The sequence below is a fragment of the Mixophyes fleayi genome, chromosome 4 (assembly GCF_038048845.1).
Source record: "Mixophyes fleayi isolate aMixFle1 chromosome 4, aMixFle1.hap1, whole genome shotgun sequence".
NCBI lineage: Eukaryota > Metazoa > Chordata > Amphibia > Anura > Limnodynastidae > Mixophyes > Mixophyes fleayi.
In genome coordinates, this window is record NC_134405.1 from 217954832 (window position 1) to 217975493 (window position 20662).

The 20662-nt window shown below is 44.0% G+C and overlaps 1 protein-coding gene across 1 annotated transcript in view; it reads left to right on the forward strand.

Annotated features, from left to right (window-relative positions):
- The window catches only part of PPM1H (protein phosphatase, Mg2+/Mn2+ dependent 1H), a 147898-nt gene that overhangs the window by 57339 nt on the left and 69897 nt on the right, over positions 1-20662 (forward strand). Inside the window, exon 4 of the mRNA XM_075209342.1 lies at positions 18839-18951. Coding sequence (XP_075065443.1) covers positions 18839-18951 — 113 coding nt within the window. The remainder of the gene's footprint in view (positions 1-18838; positions 18952-20662) is intronic.

Below are 20662 nucleotides of genomic sequence, written 5' to 3' on the forward strand. Positions count from 1 at the left end.
CTATGATATATTAGTTAGCCACCACTATAACCCTTATCAAGGGGTTTATTTTGATCTACAATGGCATCCTTTTGATCCTATATATCGTTTAAGATACCTAGAGGTCAATATTGTTAATAGGGAATTCTTCCTTAATAGTGTAATTTCTATATGAACTCATCTATATCAACTCACTGAGCTAAGTTTGCAGTGGATCTGCAATTTTAACAATTATTGTTTTGTTTTTTGTTTTTAAATATTTCGCTAGCTTTGGGGTTTAGGATGGAATGTTAATACACAAGTTTTAAGGCATATCATTAAAAATTGAATTTTATTTTATTTCATATATATATTCATACATCGTCTCTGAGTGCCCCTCAGTCACCTACTTTTCCTCTCTTTGACATTTAATCACAGAACGTGCCAGTCCCTGAGTTTTTGCTTTGAGCATGTCTACCCTTGCTCAACATGGTTTTTGTTGGCTTCCATTGACAAGCGAGACATTAAATAAATTTATTAGAAAGTATACTAAAAAAAAATTAATATAAATTACATTTTAAATAAGTTTACATTTACTTGTTTAATGTTCCAGTGCAAACATCCCCAGTCCTCTGATCTTCAGCACAGAGCTTCCAGATCAGTTAATTAAACAGAAGTATTTTGCAATGGCTAGTTATTGTAGCTTATCACAGGCTTTGCCATTGCTGAATATTTCACAATGCCTAAGCTAATAGGAGCTATTATATCAGTGTAAGTAATGGTAATTTGTAGAAGGTGAAAAATGTGGGAGATTGGGGCAGCACTCAATAAGTTGTGTACAGTGGTCTATTAGCTCAAGCCCCAATCCCCCCTTCAACATGTTTGTCTTAAACATATTTTAAAATAAGCATATTTATGTTTATTCTCTTATGAGAGATCTAGTTTTGGTTAAGAAATATGTTTAACATGTGTGTGAAATTGCTGCTTCCAAAATTAGCATGTCTTGAAATAGTCGAGACATATTCTTAAAAATGATGGATGTATTATGGTATTGGCAGTCATCTTGTAGGTTAGTTATGAAGCTACAAGAATGTTTGGACACCCAGCTCAAATACTGCACCTGTAAGTGCATGGCTTAGTGCATCAAGACGGCATTGACTTTACACTTCCTTACGCTTCCTGGCTATTGGTGGGACATTGACCTGCATTTCCAATGGGACACCTACCAGGAGCAATTTATATATCTACCAATGTAATACAAATATGAAAAAGTGACAAATCTGGCAGTCTTGTCACTTAAGACGTAAATGTAGTTTTGAAAAGTTGTAGTAAAAGTGATAGGAGGAAACTTATTAAAACAATTATCAAAGTACCCACTAGTGGTCATTCTGATTTGTTATTGTTTCGTATTGTACATTACCCATTTAGTAAAGTTTACAAACTAACTTTGGTACCTGGGACACAAGATGACACAATTACTTTCTCTGAGGCCCTTTGAGCCTTCACCTGCTTCTCAACTCCTTGCTTATATTCTCAGATTTGTTTAGTGTAGCTTGTAACACTTAAAATGCCTGCTGGTATGTTATTACAGATAGGTGTCTCTACAGATAGACCTCTTGGAGGACTGCACAAGGTGGAAGTACATCAAGCAGTGAAAACCATAACTTTTCCAGTTTGTCTTAGACACCCTTTTAGGTCCATTTCAACTGGCACCATCCTGCGGCACATGCATAATAAAGGACTTACGCTGCAGCCAAAAGACAAGTATTCAAGATCTCAGAGGCAGGTTTGTATTTTGGTATTGCCCAGTAGAACAGATACAATGAATTGCAGCAAAACTACATTCTCTAGCTATAGAGGTCGATACAGAGTGTTACTGCCAATTTTGTCCAACCATAATAAATTGACACCTAAATATGTTGCTTAATCATAATCATGATATATTTATAAATGTATATTTTGAACTTGATTTAAAGATAACTTTTATTATTTGATGTTCTTTTCTTATATTATCAAATTATTATTTTTATAAATGTGTAAGTAGTTAATTTATCTTGCTGGCCAGCAGGTGGCAGTGTTGTTTAAAATATCCCTCAGACTTGTATCTTTGTGGCCTTTTCTTGAGATTTATATTGTGTGTACTATGCTAGGAATTTGCTTGTGATGTCCACACAGCCCATTAAAGTTTAGCTAAAATCACCTTTTAATAACATATCATAACTATAAGAATTAATACAATATTGATGGATAATGAGCCTAAAATCATCCATAATTTTCTTGACAAACAAATGCAATACCATTCTCCATATCAAAGTACATGTAGAACACATACTGCTCTGTACGGTCGTGTTTAGTATAATTGTAAATAATCATCATTAATGTTCTTTTATACTTTGCTAACAATTTATAATGGACATGATATTGACATTTTAAAAATAGTATCTCCTTCAGTCTTTTTTTTTCTTTTTTTCATCTCTCCCAATCCCTCTCCCTCTCTGCCTACATTTTGGACCTCCATCCCAGAAAAGTAGATCCAAAGGGCAAGCGAGGGGGTTGTAATAATGAGATTCCCGTCATCATAGCCCTGTCCCCTGCTGCGCAATGAAGCAATCGGGTCATTGCACCTGTGAGGAGGAGCTATGATGATACAAAGCATGTAAGGGCGAGGCCTGATAACACAAATCGTGTCAAGACCCCACCTTTACTATAAGAAGGAAAGGTGGGTCCGGAAGGGTGACCCACTTTACTGTGAGGCCAAGAGGGCTCCACAAGAGTTCGGTAGTCTCCAGGACACTCATGGAAACTAGGTAAAGTCCTATAACAATAAGTGTATACATTAATCCCTTAATATTTACAATAGAAATGTACATAACGAAAATATAGATGTGGTTAAAATATAACTTTGTTTTCTATATACTATTATTCTGTCTTGAGTTGTTTGGCATTTAGTCATCATGACTCATGCACATGAATTGTCCATAGATTTACTTGTGCACAGTTTTACAGCATACTTGCCAACTCTCCCGAAATTCGGGTCGGTCTCCCGGACTCCTGGGAGAGCTGGCATTTCTCCTGCATCCTGCAATTCCCTTGGCAAAATGACGCAATTCTCTGTGAATCGCGTCATTTTGGCACCGCCCCCCGGGACAAAACGGTATTTTACTCGTGGGGGCAGGGCTAAATGACGCGTTTAGAGGCACCCCGCCCCCTCTCGTCCTCTTGTCACGCCCATCTCCCGGACGTCGCCTACTGAAAGTAGGCAAGTATGTTTTACAGTCAGGATAGTATGAGAACAAATTACTTTTCACAAAGCAAAATTCAATTAGTACTTAAGTTTAAAGAGTGAATATATTTCTGTGTTTTTTTTATCATTTTGTGATATCAAATTCAGTTGTTTGTCCAAGCATATAGCGAAATGGAAAAACTGTTTTGGTTTGTCGTCTAGAAAAACTAAACCATGTATTGTGCAAGATAACATCAGATTTCAGTCAGCAAGTTATTGCTTGTGTACCATGTTTTCATTCGGTGAAAATCATTTTCTTTGTCTGTTTCTTGTGCCAAAACTTCAGGGGATTTTAACAGCCTTGTATCTGTGAATAAATTGTTTTATCAAAGCGTGTAACTGGGGAAACAAATTGGCTAACATCTATCATACAGTTTTTGTTTTATGCCAAATAAACAAAATATTATTACTTGTACTAGATTAACATTTCTACCCGCAGGCTGTTATCTATGTTTTCTGCCATGGAAATTCACAGGATTTTTTTTTTACACTATTTGGTCAAAACCAGGGGCGTAGGAGCAAAAATTTTCATGGGGAGGGGGGGGGGGGCGGCAATAGCGAAGGACTACTATAGGGCTTGGTGCCCCTTTTTCTCGCGTTTGGTATCATTTTACGACAGTAGTAGCAGTGACTGTAGATATACAAAGACTCCCAATCCTATCTTAATTTTTGTCAGCGTTTCAGGGCCAACCCCAGTTTCATTATTTTATTTTACTATAAAAATGTATTTATAAATTCTTAAATACTATTATCACTATTACCTACCAATTAGTACATTAGCTGTTAGAAATATGATAAATGCAATTGTTCATCTTTAAAAAAAAGTAAATTTTTCATACTTTTTAACCTAGTTTTTATTCAGATTTTGCTGACAGCCTAATCTCATTTGATTGCGAATATTTTTAAATATATATTCACTGCCTCACTGGTTATGGTTTGTGAGTGAATGTGGTAATTAGAGATGCTCAGGCTCGGTTTCCCGAGAACCAAACTTAGCAGATCCGATTGCCGAGCCGGCTTGGTACCTTCGCGCGCCCTTGGAATTGAATATAAGGTAAAACGTCATTGTTACGTTCTAAGATCTCGCAAGCTTTGGATTCTATAAGTACCGTTTTCCACGGCGATCCAGCGCTTTTTCACAGAGGGACACGGAAGGGGTAGCACAGTTCTTGGCAGTCTCTTTTGCAGTTGGGCAGCGTCATAGGTAGAAAAGAAAGAGGAGGGTAGCAGCAAGAGCGGATTGGGAATTAAGTGGCCCTGGAAAAATTTCTGGAAGTGGCCTCATGTGGGCGGGACCATATCAACTGTAGGCAGGGCAAACACAAATGGATGGCGGGATTAGTACAAAATTGACTATGCCACCAGAGGCCTGTAAAGTGCTAGACTGCCCATTACATATCACCCTTCCCCCAACATTCCCACCCATGGGACAACAATGTCCCTGGGCGGAACAGAGCCCTAAATCAGGACTGTTCCACTGAAATCGGGACAGTTGGGTGATATGATTATTGGTTCACCCACCTAATGGCTGCCTCCTCTGTGTACGAGCGATGGGTACACTTTGAATAATACATAGTAAGTAGGACAATATGAGCAACTAAATTTATCAGTAGTAAACCAGTAACAGAAAATGTCATCACAATATACAGTCATGGCCAAAATTTGAGAATGACAAAAATATTATTTTTCACAAAGTCTGGTGTCTCAGTTCTTATGATGGTAATTTGCATGTACTCCAGAATGCGGGGTCATGGCACCACCAGTGCAGAGCTTTCTCAGTATTGACAGCAGGCAGATGTGAGTGCATCTGCACGCACAGTGAGGCGAAGACTTTTAGAGGATGGCCTGATGTCAAGAAGGCCAGCAAAGAAGCCACTTCTCTCCAAGAAAAACATCAAGGACAGACTGATATTCTGCAAAAGGTACAGGGATTGGACTGCTGAGGACTGGGGTAAAGTCATGTTCTCTGATGAATCCCCTTTCAGATTGTTTGGGGCACCTGGAAAAATGCTTGTCCAGAGAAGAAAAGGTGAACGCTACCATCAGTCCTGAGTCATGCCAACAGTAAAGCATTCTGAGACCATTCATGTGTGGGGTTGCTTCTTAGCCAAGGGAGTGGGCTCACTCACAATTTTGCCTAAGAACACAGCCATGAATAAAGAATGGTGCCAAAACCTCCTCCAAGAGCAAATTCTCCCAACCATCCAAGAACAGTTTGGTGATGAACAATGCCTTTTCCAGCATGATGGAGCACCTTGCCGTAAGGCAAAAGTGATAACAAAGTGGCTCGGGGATCAAAACATCAAAATTTAGGTTCCATGGCCAGGAAACTCCCCAGACCTTAATCCCATTGAGAACTTGTGGTCAATCCTCAAGAGGCGGGTGGGCAAACGAAAACCCACAAACTCCAAGTATTGATATAGGCAAGAATGGGCGGTCATCAGTCAGTATGTGGCCCAGAAGTTTATTGACAGCATGTCAGGGCAAATTGCTGAGGTCTTCAAAAAGAAGGGTCAACACTGCAAATATTGACTCTTTGCATAAAGCTAATGTAATGGTCAATAAAAGCCTTTGACACTTAGGAAATGCTTGTAATTTTACTTCAGTATTCCATAGCAACATCTGAGAAAAAGATCTAAAAACTTTTTGAAAACCAATACTTGTGTCATTCTCAAAATTTTTGGCCATGACTGTAAATATTTATGTTTATTTAATTACATGGTGCAAAGGAACTGCCAATATAGAAAAATGCAGTTGGCAGACTGTCCTGCTCTCTCTTACCTGTTCTTGTTGCTTTCCCTACTTGTGTTTTTTTATGTCTCTTGCTCAGTTTGCCGCTTGTCTGTATCCTGAAATGCTGGGGGCTCTATTTTGGGGAAAAAATGGGTACTTGAAATTTAGAAAACTCTAGTGCTCTGGTGTTAAATCAAAATCACCCACATTTAATGATAAGGCCTCCCTCAAACCCCAAAATTAAAATACTAGTATTGACATTGAATAAATAAACCTCCCTCCAAGAGCCCCAGCGATATATTAATAGCATTTACATTTAATAAATATAACCATTTCCCAGAACTATCCCGGCATTAAATAATTCATATTCACATTTAGTAAATAGCCCCAAAGCACCCCACCAATAAATTAAAGGTCCCATCACCTCAACTTAAATAAATAGGCCCCATTATTAAATTAAATAGCCCCATCATCACCCCACAAATAAATGAATAGCATCTACCATTAAATCAGTTCCAACTCATAGTCCACTTTAAAATTAATAGCCTACGTCCCACCCAAATTACAGTACAGGCCGTCCCCCACTGGGCAATAAATTAGCATTTCTGTATAAAAATATACCTATTTCCTGCCACCATCACTGCCATTAAATAATTCATATTTACATTTAATAAATAGACCTTATTCTCCCCAATCTCACCCCCACATTCAATTAATAGCCCCCAAGCCACACCATCTTAAATTAATAGGCCCCACTATTAAATTAAATTATCCCATCATCACTCCACAAACAAAGTAGCACCTATTAGTCACCACCTAACATTGCCACACTCCCCCTTGCCATCATACACTCACACCCACATTACATTGCCACAAGCTCCTTTGCCATCACACACACACACAGCACTGACATCAGCCCCCCCATCTTCACACACGCACCACTGACACCAGCCCCACCCCTCCCAGTCTCACACACAGCGCTGACATCAGCGCCCCCCCTTCACACACATACAGCGCTGACATCAGCGCCCCCCCCTTCACACACACACAGTGCTGACAGCGCCCCCCTTTACACACGCACACAGCGCTGACATCAGGGGTCCCCCTTCACACGCGCACACAGCGCTGACATCAGGGGTCCCCCTTCACACGCGCACACAGCGCTGACATCAGGGGCCCCCCTTCACACGCGCACACAGCGCTGACATCAGGGGCCCCCCTTCACACGCGCACAAAGCGCTGACATCAGGGCCCCCCCTTCACACGCGCACAAAGCGCTGACATCAGGGGCCCCCCCTTCACACGCGCACACAGCGCTGACATCAGGGGCCCCCCCTTCACACGCGCACAAAGCGCTGACATCAGGGGCCCCCCCTTCACACGCGCACACAGCGCTGACATCAGGGGCCCCCCCTTCACACGCGCACACAGCGCTGACATCAGGGGCCCCCCCTTCACACGCGCACACAGCACTGACATCAGGGGCCCCCCCTTCACACGCGCACACATCGCTGACATCAGGGGCCCCCCCTTCACACGCGCACACATCGCTGACATCAGGGGCCCCCCCTTCACACGCGCACACATCGCTGACATCAGGGGCCCCCCCTTCACACGCGCACACATCGCTGACATCAGGGGCCCCCCCTTCACACGCGCACACATCGCTGACATCAGGGGCCCCCCTTCACACGCGCACACATCGCTGACATCAGGGGCCCCCCCTTCACACGCGCACACAGCGCTGACATCAGGGGCCCCCCTTCACACGCGCACACAGCGCTGACATCAGGGGCCCCAACTTCACACGCGCACACAGCGCTGACATCAGGGGCCCCAACTTCACACGCGCACACAGCGCTGACATCAGGGCCCCCCCTTCACATACACACACAGCGCTGACAGCCCCCCACCATCACACTAACCTGTCATCCGCTTCCAGCCATGCTTTCTGCTCTGCTCACATGGGACGGCACCTGTCACATAGTGCACGTCCCATGTGATATTTAGCTCTTACAGGATAGGCCACAAAGAGAGGGAAGGGAGGGACAGATCCGCGGCCACTAGAAGGAAGGTGGCTGGTCCCGGGGAAAGGAGCCAGCCAACTTCCTCCTTGTTCTAAAAAAAAAGAAAAGTCAGGCGGCCTCATTCGGTCATCGGCCTACCTATGACCATCAGCCCCTGGATAGCAGTGTTCTTGAAAGTCTCCAATAACATTCAGGAGAGCTCCATTGCTAATTGTCATTACTGAAATAGAAGACCAAGCCTGCCTGACCTATTATTTCTAAATCTGCAGTCACATTATACTGTGTTATCAAAATGGATTCACATCAGTACACAGAAGACCAGGAGCACCAAGCAGCTGCTGGCACCAGTCATGATGATGGTAATCCCTCTACGTCATCTGCTAAAGCCTATGTTAAAGTGCATAGTGTTTTTAAGTTAGGGAAACAAAAATGTAAAAAAACACATTTCACCTTGGTCAAGAAAAAAAGACCTGTAACTATCAACATTAATGGTATAAAGACAACAGTCTTATTAACAAAGAACAGTGTTGCTTGCAGAAGTAATGTAAGCATGTATGTCTAAATAGACGTGTATATGTATTACCTTCCATTTTGCTGCTGTTTCATCAAGTGTTTTGTGATCTGCACTTTACGTCAAAGGTACCTATATTATAATTTTTGGGGGAATTGGGGCAGATTCAAAGCTCAGTGATGAACTTGCTGTGAATTACAATGGCTCTTTTTAGTGCATTGTGGAGCACTCTGGATTGGTCTGGGTCTGATAAAAGCACGCATCCTGGGGGGTCAGCGCTCATTGCCATGTATTAGCTGTAGAATTACTACAGTTAACCAAGGAATGGGTGGAGCGATCAAATGAATCATAAATGATTTCATGATCCAAGGTCAATTCCATCTTGCACCACTTTTCTTTTCTGCCATTGCTGTGTGGCAATGTGTCCTAGATGTGCTATGAACTGCCGTGTGTTTGTGTCATTGCTCTGTCGCTTAGCATCCAGCCAGGTCACTGCAGTCTTTGTTTGAAAGTGTGTGAAAATAATATTGTGACCTGTGAGGTGGTTAAAATTGACTGCACATGACTTGAAATAAGTGTTATTGAGGTAATAGTAATATAGGGTGAAAAAAAGCAAAAATATGTGATTTTAGAAAAAAAACGGAACACAAAACACGCAAGGGCGGTTTTGCCAAAAGACGAAGTTAATCCAGATCCAAAACCAGAACACGGGGGTCAGTGAACTTCTCTAATGGTAATGGGTGCTGGAAAGGTGGTAATAATGGATTAATCAGTGCAGGGTGGTGGGGGTAGTTAGGTGCTGAGTTCGGGTGAATAGGTTGATGGATGCTGTGTGAGAAGATCTTTAATTATTGGAGCTGATAGTGAATGGAAATGTTATTTGGTACTGGGAGGGTGAAGTGTTTGATAGAATGGAGAGAAATAGATTAATGGATTCTCAGGGGGGGATTGATGATTTTTTAAGGGAATGGTTTCATAGGGTGTTAATTGATTTGTGATTGTGTGTATGGGGAATGGGAGGGGGCGCTGTGACATGATCCTGCTCTGGGCACTTTTTGCGCCACGCTTCGTCTCAGAGGAAGGTAACCATTGTCTACCCTTCCATCTAGAGACAATGAAACTGCTGTTGATGTTTTAAATAAAAATATTATCGTTTCACCCCATTTTCATTTCATTCATCCCCATTCGCTTTTGTAGAAGTTCATGGGGGGCAAAACAGTCTTTGCCCACCCAATATTATTATTATTATCCTTTATTTGTTAGGCGCCACAAGAGTTCCGCAGCGCCATACAATGCACAAACAGTAGACAGTACAGGGTATTACATTACTGAACAATAAACAAAAAAAATACTGACCCTTCAGGAGCTCCAAGCAGGCTAATGCAGTAGAGATGGAGCAGAAGAGCTGGTAAGGACACAAGAGGGAGGAGGGCCCTGCTCAATGAGCTTACATCCTAAGGGAGGGTGAACAAAACTCAGGTACAGAGCGAGTGAGTTGGCGTATAAAGGAGGGGAGGAGTGGTTAGGTGGAAGGTGGGTAGGCTTTGAGGAACAGGTGGGTTTTTAGTGCCCGTTTGAAGGAGCTAAGAGTGGGAGAGAGACGGATGGAGCGAGGCAGGTCATTCCAGTGAAGGGGGGCAGCGCGGGAGAAGTCTTCGATTCTGGAGTGGGAAGAGGTAATCGGAGTGGAGAAGAGGCGACGGTCATTGGCCGAGCGCAGGGAGCGGGCAGGAGTGTGAATGGAGAGGAGGTCAGTGATATAGGGGGCAGTGGACTGGGTGAGCGCCTTGTACGTTGTGGTCAGGAGTTTGAAAAGGATTCTGTAGGGTATGGGGAGCCAGTGAAGGGCAAGGCAGAGAGAGGATGCAGAGGAGGAGCGGTGTGATAGGAAGATGAGTCTAGCAGCCGCGTTAAGAATAGAGCGGAGGGGGCCGAGATGGGAGAGGGGGAGGCCGGAGAGGAGGAGGTTGCAGTAGTCCAGGCGGGAGATAATGAGTGCATGGATGATAGTTTTGGTGGCATCCTGAGAGAGGAAAGGTCGGATGCGGGCAATGTTGCGAAGTTGGAAGCGACAGGCTTGGGCAAGGGATTGAATGTGGGGGGTGAAGGAGAGAGAAGAGTCGAAGGTAACGCCTAGGCAGCGAAGTTGGGTGACAGAAGAGATGGAGGTGTTATTAACAGTGATAGAGAGGTCATGGTGGGAGGGGAGCCTGGGGGGAGGAAAGACAATGAGCTCCGTTTTGGAGATGTTGATCTTGAGAAATCGCAAGGACATCCAAGAGGAGATGGCAGAGAGGCAGTCGGATACACGAGAGAGAAGGGTTGGGGAGAGGTCAGGCGAGGAGATGTAGAGTTGAATGTCGTCAGCGCAGAGGTGATGCTGAAGACCGAAGGAGGAGATGAGAGCGCCAAGGGAGGAGGTATAGAGTGAAAAGAGTAGAGGGCCAAGAACAGAGCCTTGAGGGACTCCAACAGGGAGAGGGGAGGGGGTTGCGGAAGAGCCAGAGGTGGATACCGAGAAGGAGCGGTTGGCGAGGTAAGAGGTGAACCAGGCGAGGACAGAACCCGATAGGCCAAGAGAGAGAAGAGTTTGTAGCAGGAGGGGGTGGTCAACGGTATCAAAGGCCGCAGAGTGGTCGAGTAGGGAGAAGTGACCCTTTGATTTGGCTAGTTGGAGGTCATTGGTAACTTTGGCCAGGGCAGTTTCGGTGGAATGGAGGGGGCGGAAGCCTGATTGGAGAGGGTCAAGGAGGGAGTAGTCCGAGAGGTGTCTAGGAGAGGCGGTTGTAGACAATCCTCAAGTAATTTGGAAGCATAGGGGAGAAGAGAGATAGGGAGATAGTTAGCAGGAGAGGTAGGTCAAGATTAGGTTTCTTGAGGATGGGAGAGATAAGAGCGTGTTTAAAGGAAGAGGGGACCACGCCAGAGGAGAGTGAGAGGTTGAAGAGGTGAGCGAGGTAAGAGCAGGCCGTGGAGGAGAGAGAGCGAAGGAGGGGATAGGATCGAGAGGACAGGTGAAGGGTGGAGAGAATAGAATAAGTGAGCGAACTTCATCACCCGAGGTGGGGCAGAAGGAGCACCAGAGTTGGTTGGTGGGGGGAGGTGAAGGAAAAAGGGAGGGAAGGGAGGAGGAGATGTTAAGTCTGATGGCCTCAATTTTGGAAGAGAAAAAGGTGGCGAAGTCAGAGGCGGAAAGGGAAGGTGGGATGGGAGGGGGGGTTGGAGAGAGGATGGAGTTGAAGGTGGCAAAGAGGCGGCGGGATTGAAGGACTGAGAAGAAATGAGGGACTTAAAGAAGGATTGTTTGGCAAGGGAGAGGGCAGAGCAGAATGAGGTAAGGATAAATTTAAAGTGAAGGAATTCAGCCAGGGAACGACATTTCCTCCAGAGGCGTTCAGCAGTGCGAGAGCATTTTTGGAGGAAGCGGGTGAGGTTGGAGTGCCAGGGTTGGGGAATGAGGCGGCGTTGGGGGATAAAGGAGGCCGGGGCAACAGCATCAAGGGTAGTAGTGAGGGAGAGGTTGTAGAGAGAGGACGCCTGGTCAGGGCAGGCCAAGGAGGGAAGAGATGAGAGGAGAGTTTCGAGAGAGGAGGAGAAAGCTGTAGTGTCAATAGCATCAAGGTTGCGCCTAGTGAGGGTAGATTTAGGCGAGGTGGGAGCCTTGGAGGAAGACAGAGTGAAGGAGAGGAGATGGTGGTCAGAGAGTAGGAAGGGAGAGATAGAGAAGTCGGAGAGGTTGCAGTGATGAGAGAAGACGAGGTCCAAGGCGTGACCAAGACTGTGAGTGGGAGAAGAGGTCCACTGGGTGAGGCCAAGTGAGGTGGAAAGGGAAAGAAGTTTAGTGGTGGCGGGGTCAGAACAGTTGTCAATGGGGATATTAAAGTCGCCAAGTATGATGGAGGGAAGGTCAGAGGAAAGGTAGTGAGGGAGCCAGGCAGCGAAGTTGTCAAGGAAGAGGGAGGTAGGGCCAGGGTGACGGTAGATGACAGAGACACGGAGGTGGATGGGGGAGAAGTGATGGATAGAGTGTACTTCAAAGGAGGAGAAAGAGAGGGAAGGTATAGTGGGAATGACCCGAAAGGTGCAGCTAGGGGATAGGAGGAGGCCAACTCCGCCTCCTTGGCGTCCATCAGGTCTGGTGGAGTGGGTGAGGGAGAGACCCCCATAGGAGAGAGCAGCAGGAGAGACGATGTCAGAAGAGGAAAGCCAGGTTTCAGTGATGGTGTGGAGGTTAAGAGAGTTGGAGATGAAGAGGTCAATGATGGAGGGGAGTTTGTTACAGATGGACCTGGAGTTCAAGAGGGCACATGAGAAGGAGAGGGAGGGAAGAGGGGAGATTTGGATAAGATTGTCAGGGTTGATGGAGCGAGGCGGAGGGTGTGAGATGGGACAGTGAGAGTTGGGGCCAAGAGGGTGGCGAGGGGAGAGGATGGGTATGGGAGCCGAGCGGGGCGGCATGGTGAGAGACAGGGAAAAGGGAGCAAGACAGGTAAAAAGGAGAGGAAAGGGTGTAGAGACAGAAGCAAGGAACATCAGAAGCACCCAGAAGAGGATGCAAGTGTAGCAATTACAATGAAGTGAGGATAAAACAGTAGATGGGGGACAATTAAAGCAAGTGACCAATTAAGCAATCAGGTACATCAATAGTGAGTGTAGCGCAGGACACAACAGAAAGGATAACCAGAGAATGAAGTGGTAAGAGGAGAGCAAAAACAGTCAGTAAAGCTAGATATAGTGCAATACAATACATTCAACGTAGATTTCAGGAGAAGGCAGAGTGATCACGGCAGCAGGATGTCCAGGAAGGGTGTCCACGTGAGCAGGACTGGGATGCAAGTCCACAGGAGCTGAGGAGGCCGGTGGGGGGTAGATGGACGAATCCCAGGTGTGCGCCGGGCAGTAACAGAGACCAAATGCAGGGAGAAAAACGTGGAGGACCGGATGAGCAGGAGACCAGACCAGGAGACCAAATGCAGGGAGGAAAACGTGGAGGACCGGAGACCAGACGACAAAATGAGGATGGAACAGGAGGCGACAAGCTGGAGACTCGGCTATGTGCAGCGTGCAGGAGACACAGGCAGGCAGTGGCGATGTAACTGGAACCAGTCGGGCAGAAGCAAGGCATCCAGAGCAGGGACAGCTGAAGGCAGGAGGACCAGAACGGAGACCAGCAGAAGGTAGGCCGAGACCGCGGCCTATAGTAGGTGGAAGTAGCGGCGGCCGGAAGTCAGGACGGGAAGACCCGGGTTAAGGCAGAGACACTCTCATCAGGCACATTTTGGCGGCCGGGAGTAAGGACCAGAGCGGAGGAGGCCACGCAGATGTTGGATGGCCCTCAGAGTAATTGGAGACCAGCTTGATGGAAGGCCGAAGCCGGGGCCAGCAGTGGATGGAAGAGGAGGCGGCAGCCGGGAGTCACGAGAGAATGAAGTCATGGATGGCGTCAAGCGAGGTCAGTGAAGAGTCAGCGTGAGAAGGCAGCGTGAAGAGGCATCCCAGGTAAGAAATTCGGGCCAGATGGGTGATCCCAGCAGGGCTCCAGCGGGAGCGCTCAGCAGACACGTCTGCACACCTCAGAAGCAGGAAGCTCACCCAATAGAAAACGAGGGGGGCAGCTGCCCTCTCTGCCCCCCGTTCCTACATCCTTTCTTCACACCCATTGCCTACAGGTGCATAAAATCAAGATTTCAATCACTATAGTCAAACATTAGCAATAGAATTGTTCAAACTGAAGAGTTCAGTGGCTTTCAACATTACACTGGCATAGGATGCCACCTTTTCTACAAGTCAGTTCATCAAATATTTGCCCTGCTAGAGCTGCCCTGGTCAACTATAAATACTGTTATTGTGAAGTGTAAAAATCGTGTGTCCTCTGTTGCAACACTCACTACAAAGTTCCAAACTGCTTCTGAAAGTAATGTCCGCAATGTCCATAAAGCTCCGTTCATCAGGAGCTTTATGGATTGGGTTTCCATGGCAGCACACACCCCCATTGGACTCTGGAGCTGTGGAATATGTTCTCTGGAGTGACGAATTACACTTCACCAACTGGCAGTCTGATGGACGAATCTGGGTTTCACGTTTGCAAGGAGAAGACCCCAGTGCATACTGCCAACTATAAAGTTTGGTGGAGGAGGAATAATGCTCTGGGCTGTTTTTCATGGTTTTGTGGCAAAAGTCTGGGGAATGCCTTTTTCTAATGCCACATGATAATGACTCACAAAGGTCTATCAAAAAATGTTTTCCCATGTTTGGTTTGGAAGATCTTGGCAGGCCTGCACAGAGCCCTGACATCAACCCCACCGAGCACATGGTGGATGAAATGGAACCCTAATAGCAAACCAGGCCTTGTAACCCAACATCACTGAACAACCTCATTAATGCTCTTGTGGCTGTATGGATGCATTGTTCCAAAAACTAGTGGCTAGCCTTCCCAGAAGACTGGGGACTGTTATAGCAGCAAAGAGGGACCAGCTCCATACTAATGCCCTATTAAGTGCCAAATTAAATGTGGCATAAGGTTGGCAGTTGGAGTAAGCTGTACTGGCTCAGCTCTTTGCCCAAGCTCCCACTTTTCCTTATTCTCACAATTATAAAGCTTTGGAAATTTCTGAATACTGGCAAATATGACAGCAGCACTGAGGATCTTCATACCGAAAAACAAGGCTGTTTTAGGATTTAGGTCCAACAGAGCTCAACTGTCATTGCTGCTTCGTCATCTGTTCAGCTACCCACTGAGCTCATTTGTGATTGCTGTTACCATCTCTGGCTGCTAGAACCTCTCTACTCAACTGTCAACATCCTGGACCTCATTGTGCCAGAGCAGCAGAAACTTCCTACTCTAGTAAACCCTGTTAGGGGGCGGTAATGTATCTTTCACCTCTTCCATTGCTCTGCACTATTTGGATCAGTTGTTCCTTTCCACTCTCTCATTGTCTACCCCACCTAATACACATTAATTTACATCTCTCTTATCGATAAATCATGCACCTACTCAGTTTACACTCTCTTATTCACGATCACCACACTTCTTTTCAAATTCCTCTTCTTTCTACATCATCCTATTTCTCCCTCCCCTATTATGATTTCCCCTTCACTACTTTCCTCCTAACTAGTCTGCACACTCACTTCTGCCCTAGACAGTGCAGCTCCAGCTACCACATACAGTCTCCGACGATCCAAACCCCAACCATGGCACACCAAACTGACCTGCTACCTGCAAAAGTGCTCCCGCACTACAGAACGCCACTGGATGAAATCTCGTTCTTATCCAGATAAGCTCCACTATAAATTCATCCTTTCATCTAATATCCACCCAGCCATCTAACCCACGTCGCCTCTTTGCCACCTTCGACTCACTTCTCTTTCAACATGCACCTCCTTCCCCACCCCTTCCTTCCTCACACACCATGATTTTGCCACCTACTTCAGGCAAAAGATAAAATCAACACCCTTCGACAAGAAATTTTCTCATGCTAAATTCCACAGATTTTCCCAACTCTACCCACCTTCACCTACTCTCCCCAATTCACCCTTAATTCATTTTCTCCAGTAACTGAAGATGAAGTCTCTACACCCAACTCATCATTTCGCCCTACAATCTGTCCCCTCGACCCTATTCCCTCTCAAATTCTTCATCCCCCAACATTCCACTGAAAATGCAGTAAGTAGAGCATCAATCACGTTTGTGAGCGCAAAGTCTAAGGGCCATTTCTCATTCTCCTGGACCTCTCTACTGCTTTTGACACTGTTGATCACCCACTTCTCCTACATAACCTTCATTGGCCTTTGTGACACAGTTCTTTCCTGGTCCATTTCTGACCTATTAAGCTGGTCCTTTAGCATTTCTACCTCTGGCACATTCTCCCCTCCACTCCAACCCACAAGGGTCTGTTCTTGGCCCTTTAAATTTTTTTGTTATACATTGGGGCATTAAATCGCTCAATCAGCTTCCAGTACCACCTCTATGCTGATGACACCCAAATCAATATCTCTTCCCCTAACCAATTCCCTTCTGTACTAAATTGTGTAACCAAATGTCTTTCTGCTATCTCCACATGGATGTCCCAACACTACCTAAAGCTCAACATATCCAAAACGGAGCTTATTATCTTCCCTCCTACCAGAATCACCACCTCCCCTCATATCTTCCTCACTGTCAACACCACAATTTCCTCAGTCTCCTAAGCTCACTGCCTTGGTGTCGCACTTGACTCCACTCTCTGCCATTCTGCCATATTCCTCATATACAGGCTCTCTCCCAGTCCTGTCGATTACATCTTAAAAACATTGCCAGAATACGTTCTTTTCTTACTCAACATGCTACAAAGTCTCTTATCCATTCTCTCATATTCTTCTGTCTTGACTCCTGCAACCTCCTGCTATTTGGCATTCCTAACACCCATATAGCCACACTAATCCATCCTAAATGCTGCTGCAAGATTGATTTCCCTTTCACCGCTCCACATCTGCTTCACCACTTTGCAAGTCTCTACACTGGCTCCCTGTGTCATCCAGAATACAATTTAAATGACTCACCCTTATCTGCAAAGCCCTCAACACCACTAACCCATCATACATTTCAAATTTCATATCAAAATCCTTTTCTCGTCTTTGGTAGCCACCTCTCACTCCCGCCTACAAGACTCCTCCTGTGCTGCTCCCCACTTATGGAATTCCCTACCATGCCCAATCCGACTTTCCCACAGCCTTCAGATCTTTAGATGCTCTTTGAAAACCCATCTCTTCTTTTTTTTAAAAAAAAAACCAACAAAACTTACCTTATCCCTGATGATACTATTCACACTAATGCACCCTCACAGCTGTCCCAGTTTCCACTCTAAGCCACACTCGTTCCTCTCGTTTAAGCTGTGCCCACTTCCACTTTGAATGTAAGCTCTCTAATGAGCAGGGTCCTCTATACCTTTTTGTTTTAATATCTGTATTTATTTTGTCTGCGTTGTATGTCCTGTTTTCCATACAGTACAGTGCTGTGGTACACTGTGGCGCCTTACAAATCTACGATAATAAGGTCTCAAAAGTTGGCTACTATGGTTTTTCTGTGCCTGTTGTTGTGTATCCATGTGCGTGTATGTATATTAATATGAATTTGTCAATAATGGAAAGTGCAACTGTTTCAAAAAGTGCATGTGAAAAACAAAATCATTCTTTTGTACATATTTTCCTATTGGCTATGCTGTGTTTGTGTGTGCAATGCTGCATTACAGTACACATGCATCAGTGTGCTATATAGTGCTTCCTTTTAAATGAGCGGCAGTGTGACATTGTCTGCACTTGTATTCTATTTGGGTGTAGTTCAAATAAGCCTTTTTTAGACTGTATTATCCTGCTTGACCTTAATCTATATAATCTTTTAGAGAGAGTCTCTCATAGACTATAGCATTAATTAGTTAGCAGGCAATAACTGTATGTTATAGACTTATGTTGACTCGTGTTTGTAGTACAAAGGTTAAAATAGATGTTGTGTTTGCTATTGTTGGTAATGTTTTTTTAGTATTAATGTTTCATTTATCCTTATACACTATATTTTGAAAGAGCAACATTATTGTAACCACAATGCACTTAAGGCACATTATGTGGTTTTAATAAATACAATGTTTGTTCCATTATTTCTAGTCCCAACATAGGAAGCGATCGAGAGGATAGGGGCAGGCTGACTGGGCAAGTTCAAGACTTAGGGAAGCGAGACCTGCATGTTATCCTTGGCTTGTTGGTGTACTTGTTGGTTTGTGGTCTGCGACTGTAATTTTACAGTGTGTAGGAGAGAATGGTTCCTAGTGTTAATCATTTTTTTTGGACAACAATTATTGTCTGTGTGTGTGTGTGTCCGTTCTGTGATGTATATGTTGCAATGTTTGTTTTGTATGTGTATATTAATAGAGCGTAAAAGCTCCACTGGATAACCCACTTAATAAATATATATAATTCACCAGTAAGGATCAGTTTATGTATTATATTTAATACAGTTTATGTTGTTCTGCATCTGTTATTCTGCACTGTAGAAATATATTTGCATTTATTACCATACGTGGGAGCTGCAATATGCTGCTCCCCCTTCTTGTCAGATCTGCAACCTAATGGAGTGTGTGTTTACAGTTACTAAGTTATGGCTGTAAATTTTGTTGTCCATTCTAAGTTAATTAGAAATTCTGAGTCTGTTGTTTTTAAGATGATATTCTCAATGCCTGGAAAACAATATCTGTGCAATTTTGTCCCTCATATGTTTGTAGCCTGCATTACTGCTAACAAATCTAATTTTGAACATTACATTATTTTTATATCCTCTTATTCTGTTTCTTTTCTTAGGATCTGCAAACTGAGCGAGAAAGAAGCACCTACAATATATCTGGAGGCTGCACGGCACTTATTGTTGTATACTTGCTCGGGAAACTCTATGTTGCCAATGCTGGTGACAGCAGGTAATACATTCATGTTTTATAGAACTGTCCTCATTCAATAGCAACTTAAAAAAAATATATAATCTGTCTTTACACTGTCGCCATTATTTTGTTTATCTGTATAATAGCGAGTAGGACTTTCTTTTCCTCCCAATAACTACTAATGATTAAGAACCATTTGTTGTATGCAGGGGTAGATTGGGAACTTTAAAGTGGCCCTGTAAATTTTTTTTTAAAGTGGCCTCATGTAGGCAAGGCCAAAACAAAGTAGGCGGGTTTAGTACAGTTTATCTCTTGCCACATCACTGGTAAACCGGAACGCCTGAGAAGGCTACAGCAGAAAAGGTATTGGGGTGGTACAATGCTAGTGTAGTAGAATATGAGCTACAGCTCATTAATTCAAAGGAATCTAAATATGACAGAGATCGTAACGATTATCAACAGGATAAGGTTATAATGAGGCTATATGAATCAAATGATCTAGGAAAACACTTCCATAAATTGGGCAATAAATCTAGATCTTAGAGATAGATTACCTAGTGATCATCTATTAAGATATAAAGAAAGAGGTTATAATAAGGATCCTTCCAGCTGTAAATATCCACATAAACATCCAGACACAGTTGCTTTTTTAGGACCACATCAATCTCAGAAGGAGAAGGATTGGACACACAGGAATCGGTACCAATTGTTATCAACAGGGTCCGATCAAGAGGTCCAGAGTAGTGTCAGAAGAAGGGGAGGAGGATGAAGAAAGCTTAGATTTAAAAAGATGGGAATAGACTCAGGAAAGAATAAAGTTAATGCTACAAGGTATGTGTTCCAAACTTGTAATAGAATAAAGAGTGGAAAAACTAAGGGCTAGATTTACTAAGCTGCGGGTTTGAAAAAGTGGGGATGTTGCCTATGGCAACCAATCAGATTCTAGCTTTCATTTATTTAGTACCGTCTACAAAATGACAGCTAGAATCTGATTGGTTGCTATAGGCAACATCCCCACTTTTTCAAACCCGCAGCTTAGTAAATCTAGCCCTAAATGTGTTAAAAAAAAAAATTGAAACACAGAAAAGGAACTGTAGACCGAATAACAATAGGAATACGACTAAGACATGTGTATTTAATTTATCAAAAAAAGTATTGACAGCAGCCCAAGTAGAGCTTTTGAGTAAGGGACTGAGTTTTGCTCCAGCGATGGAACCAAATCTGTTTGAATTATTTACAGAGGAGTTAAATCACTATATTAGGCTACTTTGTAGGAAGAAGTATTTTTCCAACAAAAGTCTGAGGAAAAATAAAATGGAAAATGATGTACAATTAATAACACTAGATAGTGAACAAGATAATCCAAGGGTTATTGGATTCAGAGGAATTATGGAAGTGTGGTAATGTGGGGGTTTCTGACCCTTTATCACTGTTCAATATTAATCAATCAAATGGGGCAGTTAAATCTAGGTTCACACAGAAATCAGAATTTTTGCCGACCCAGATGAAGAGTCCACATGGAGTGCTTCTACAGGGTGACTATGGAGCAATTTATGGATTTATGTTTCCTGCAGAAATAGAAAAACGTTTTCTCTAATCTTTCACGTGATGAACAAGTGGCCCTAAATGAGTTACGGTCAGGACCCTCCTTAATTATTAAAAACGTCGATAAAGGAGGTGGTGTGGTGGTCCAGAATATGCTAGATTATAAGAAGTAAGCTTCCAGACAGTTGGATAATAAGACTTTTTA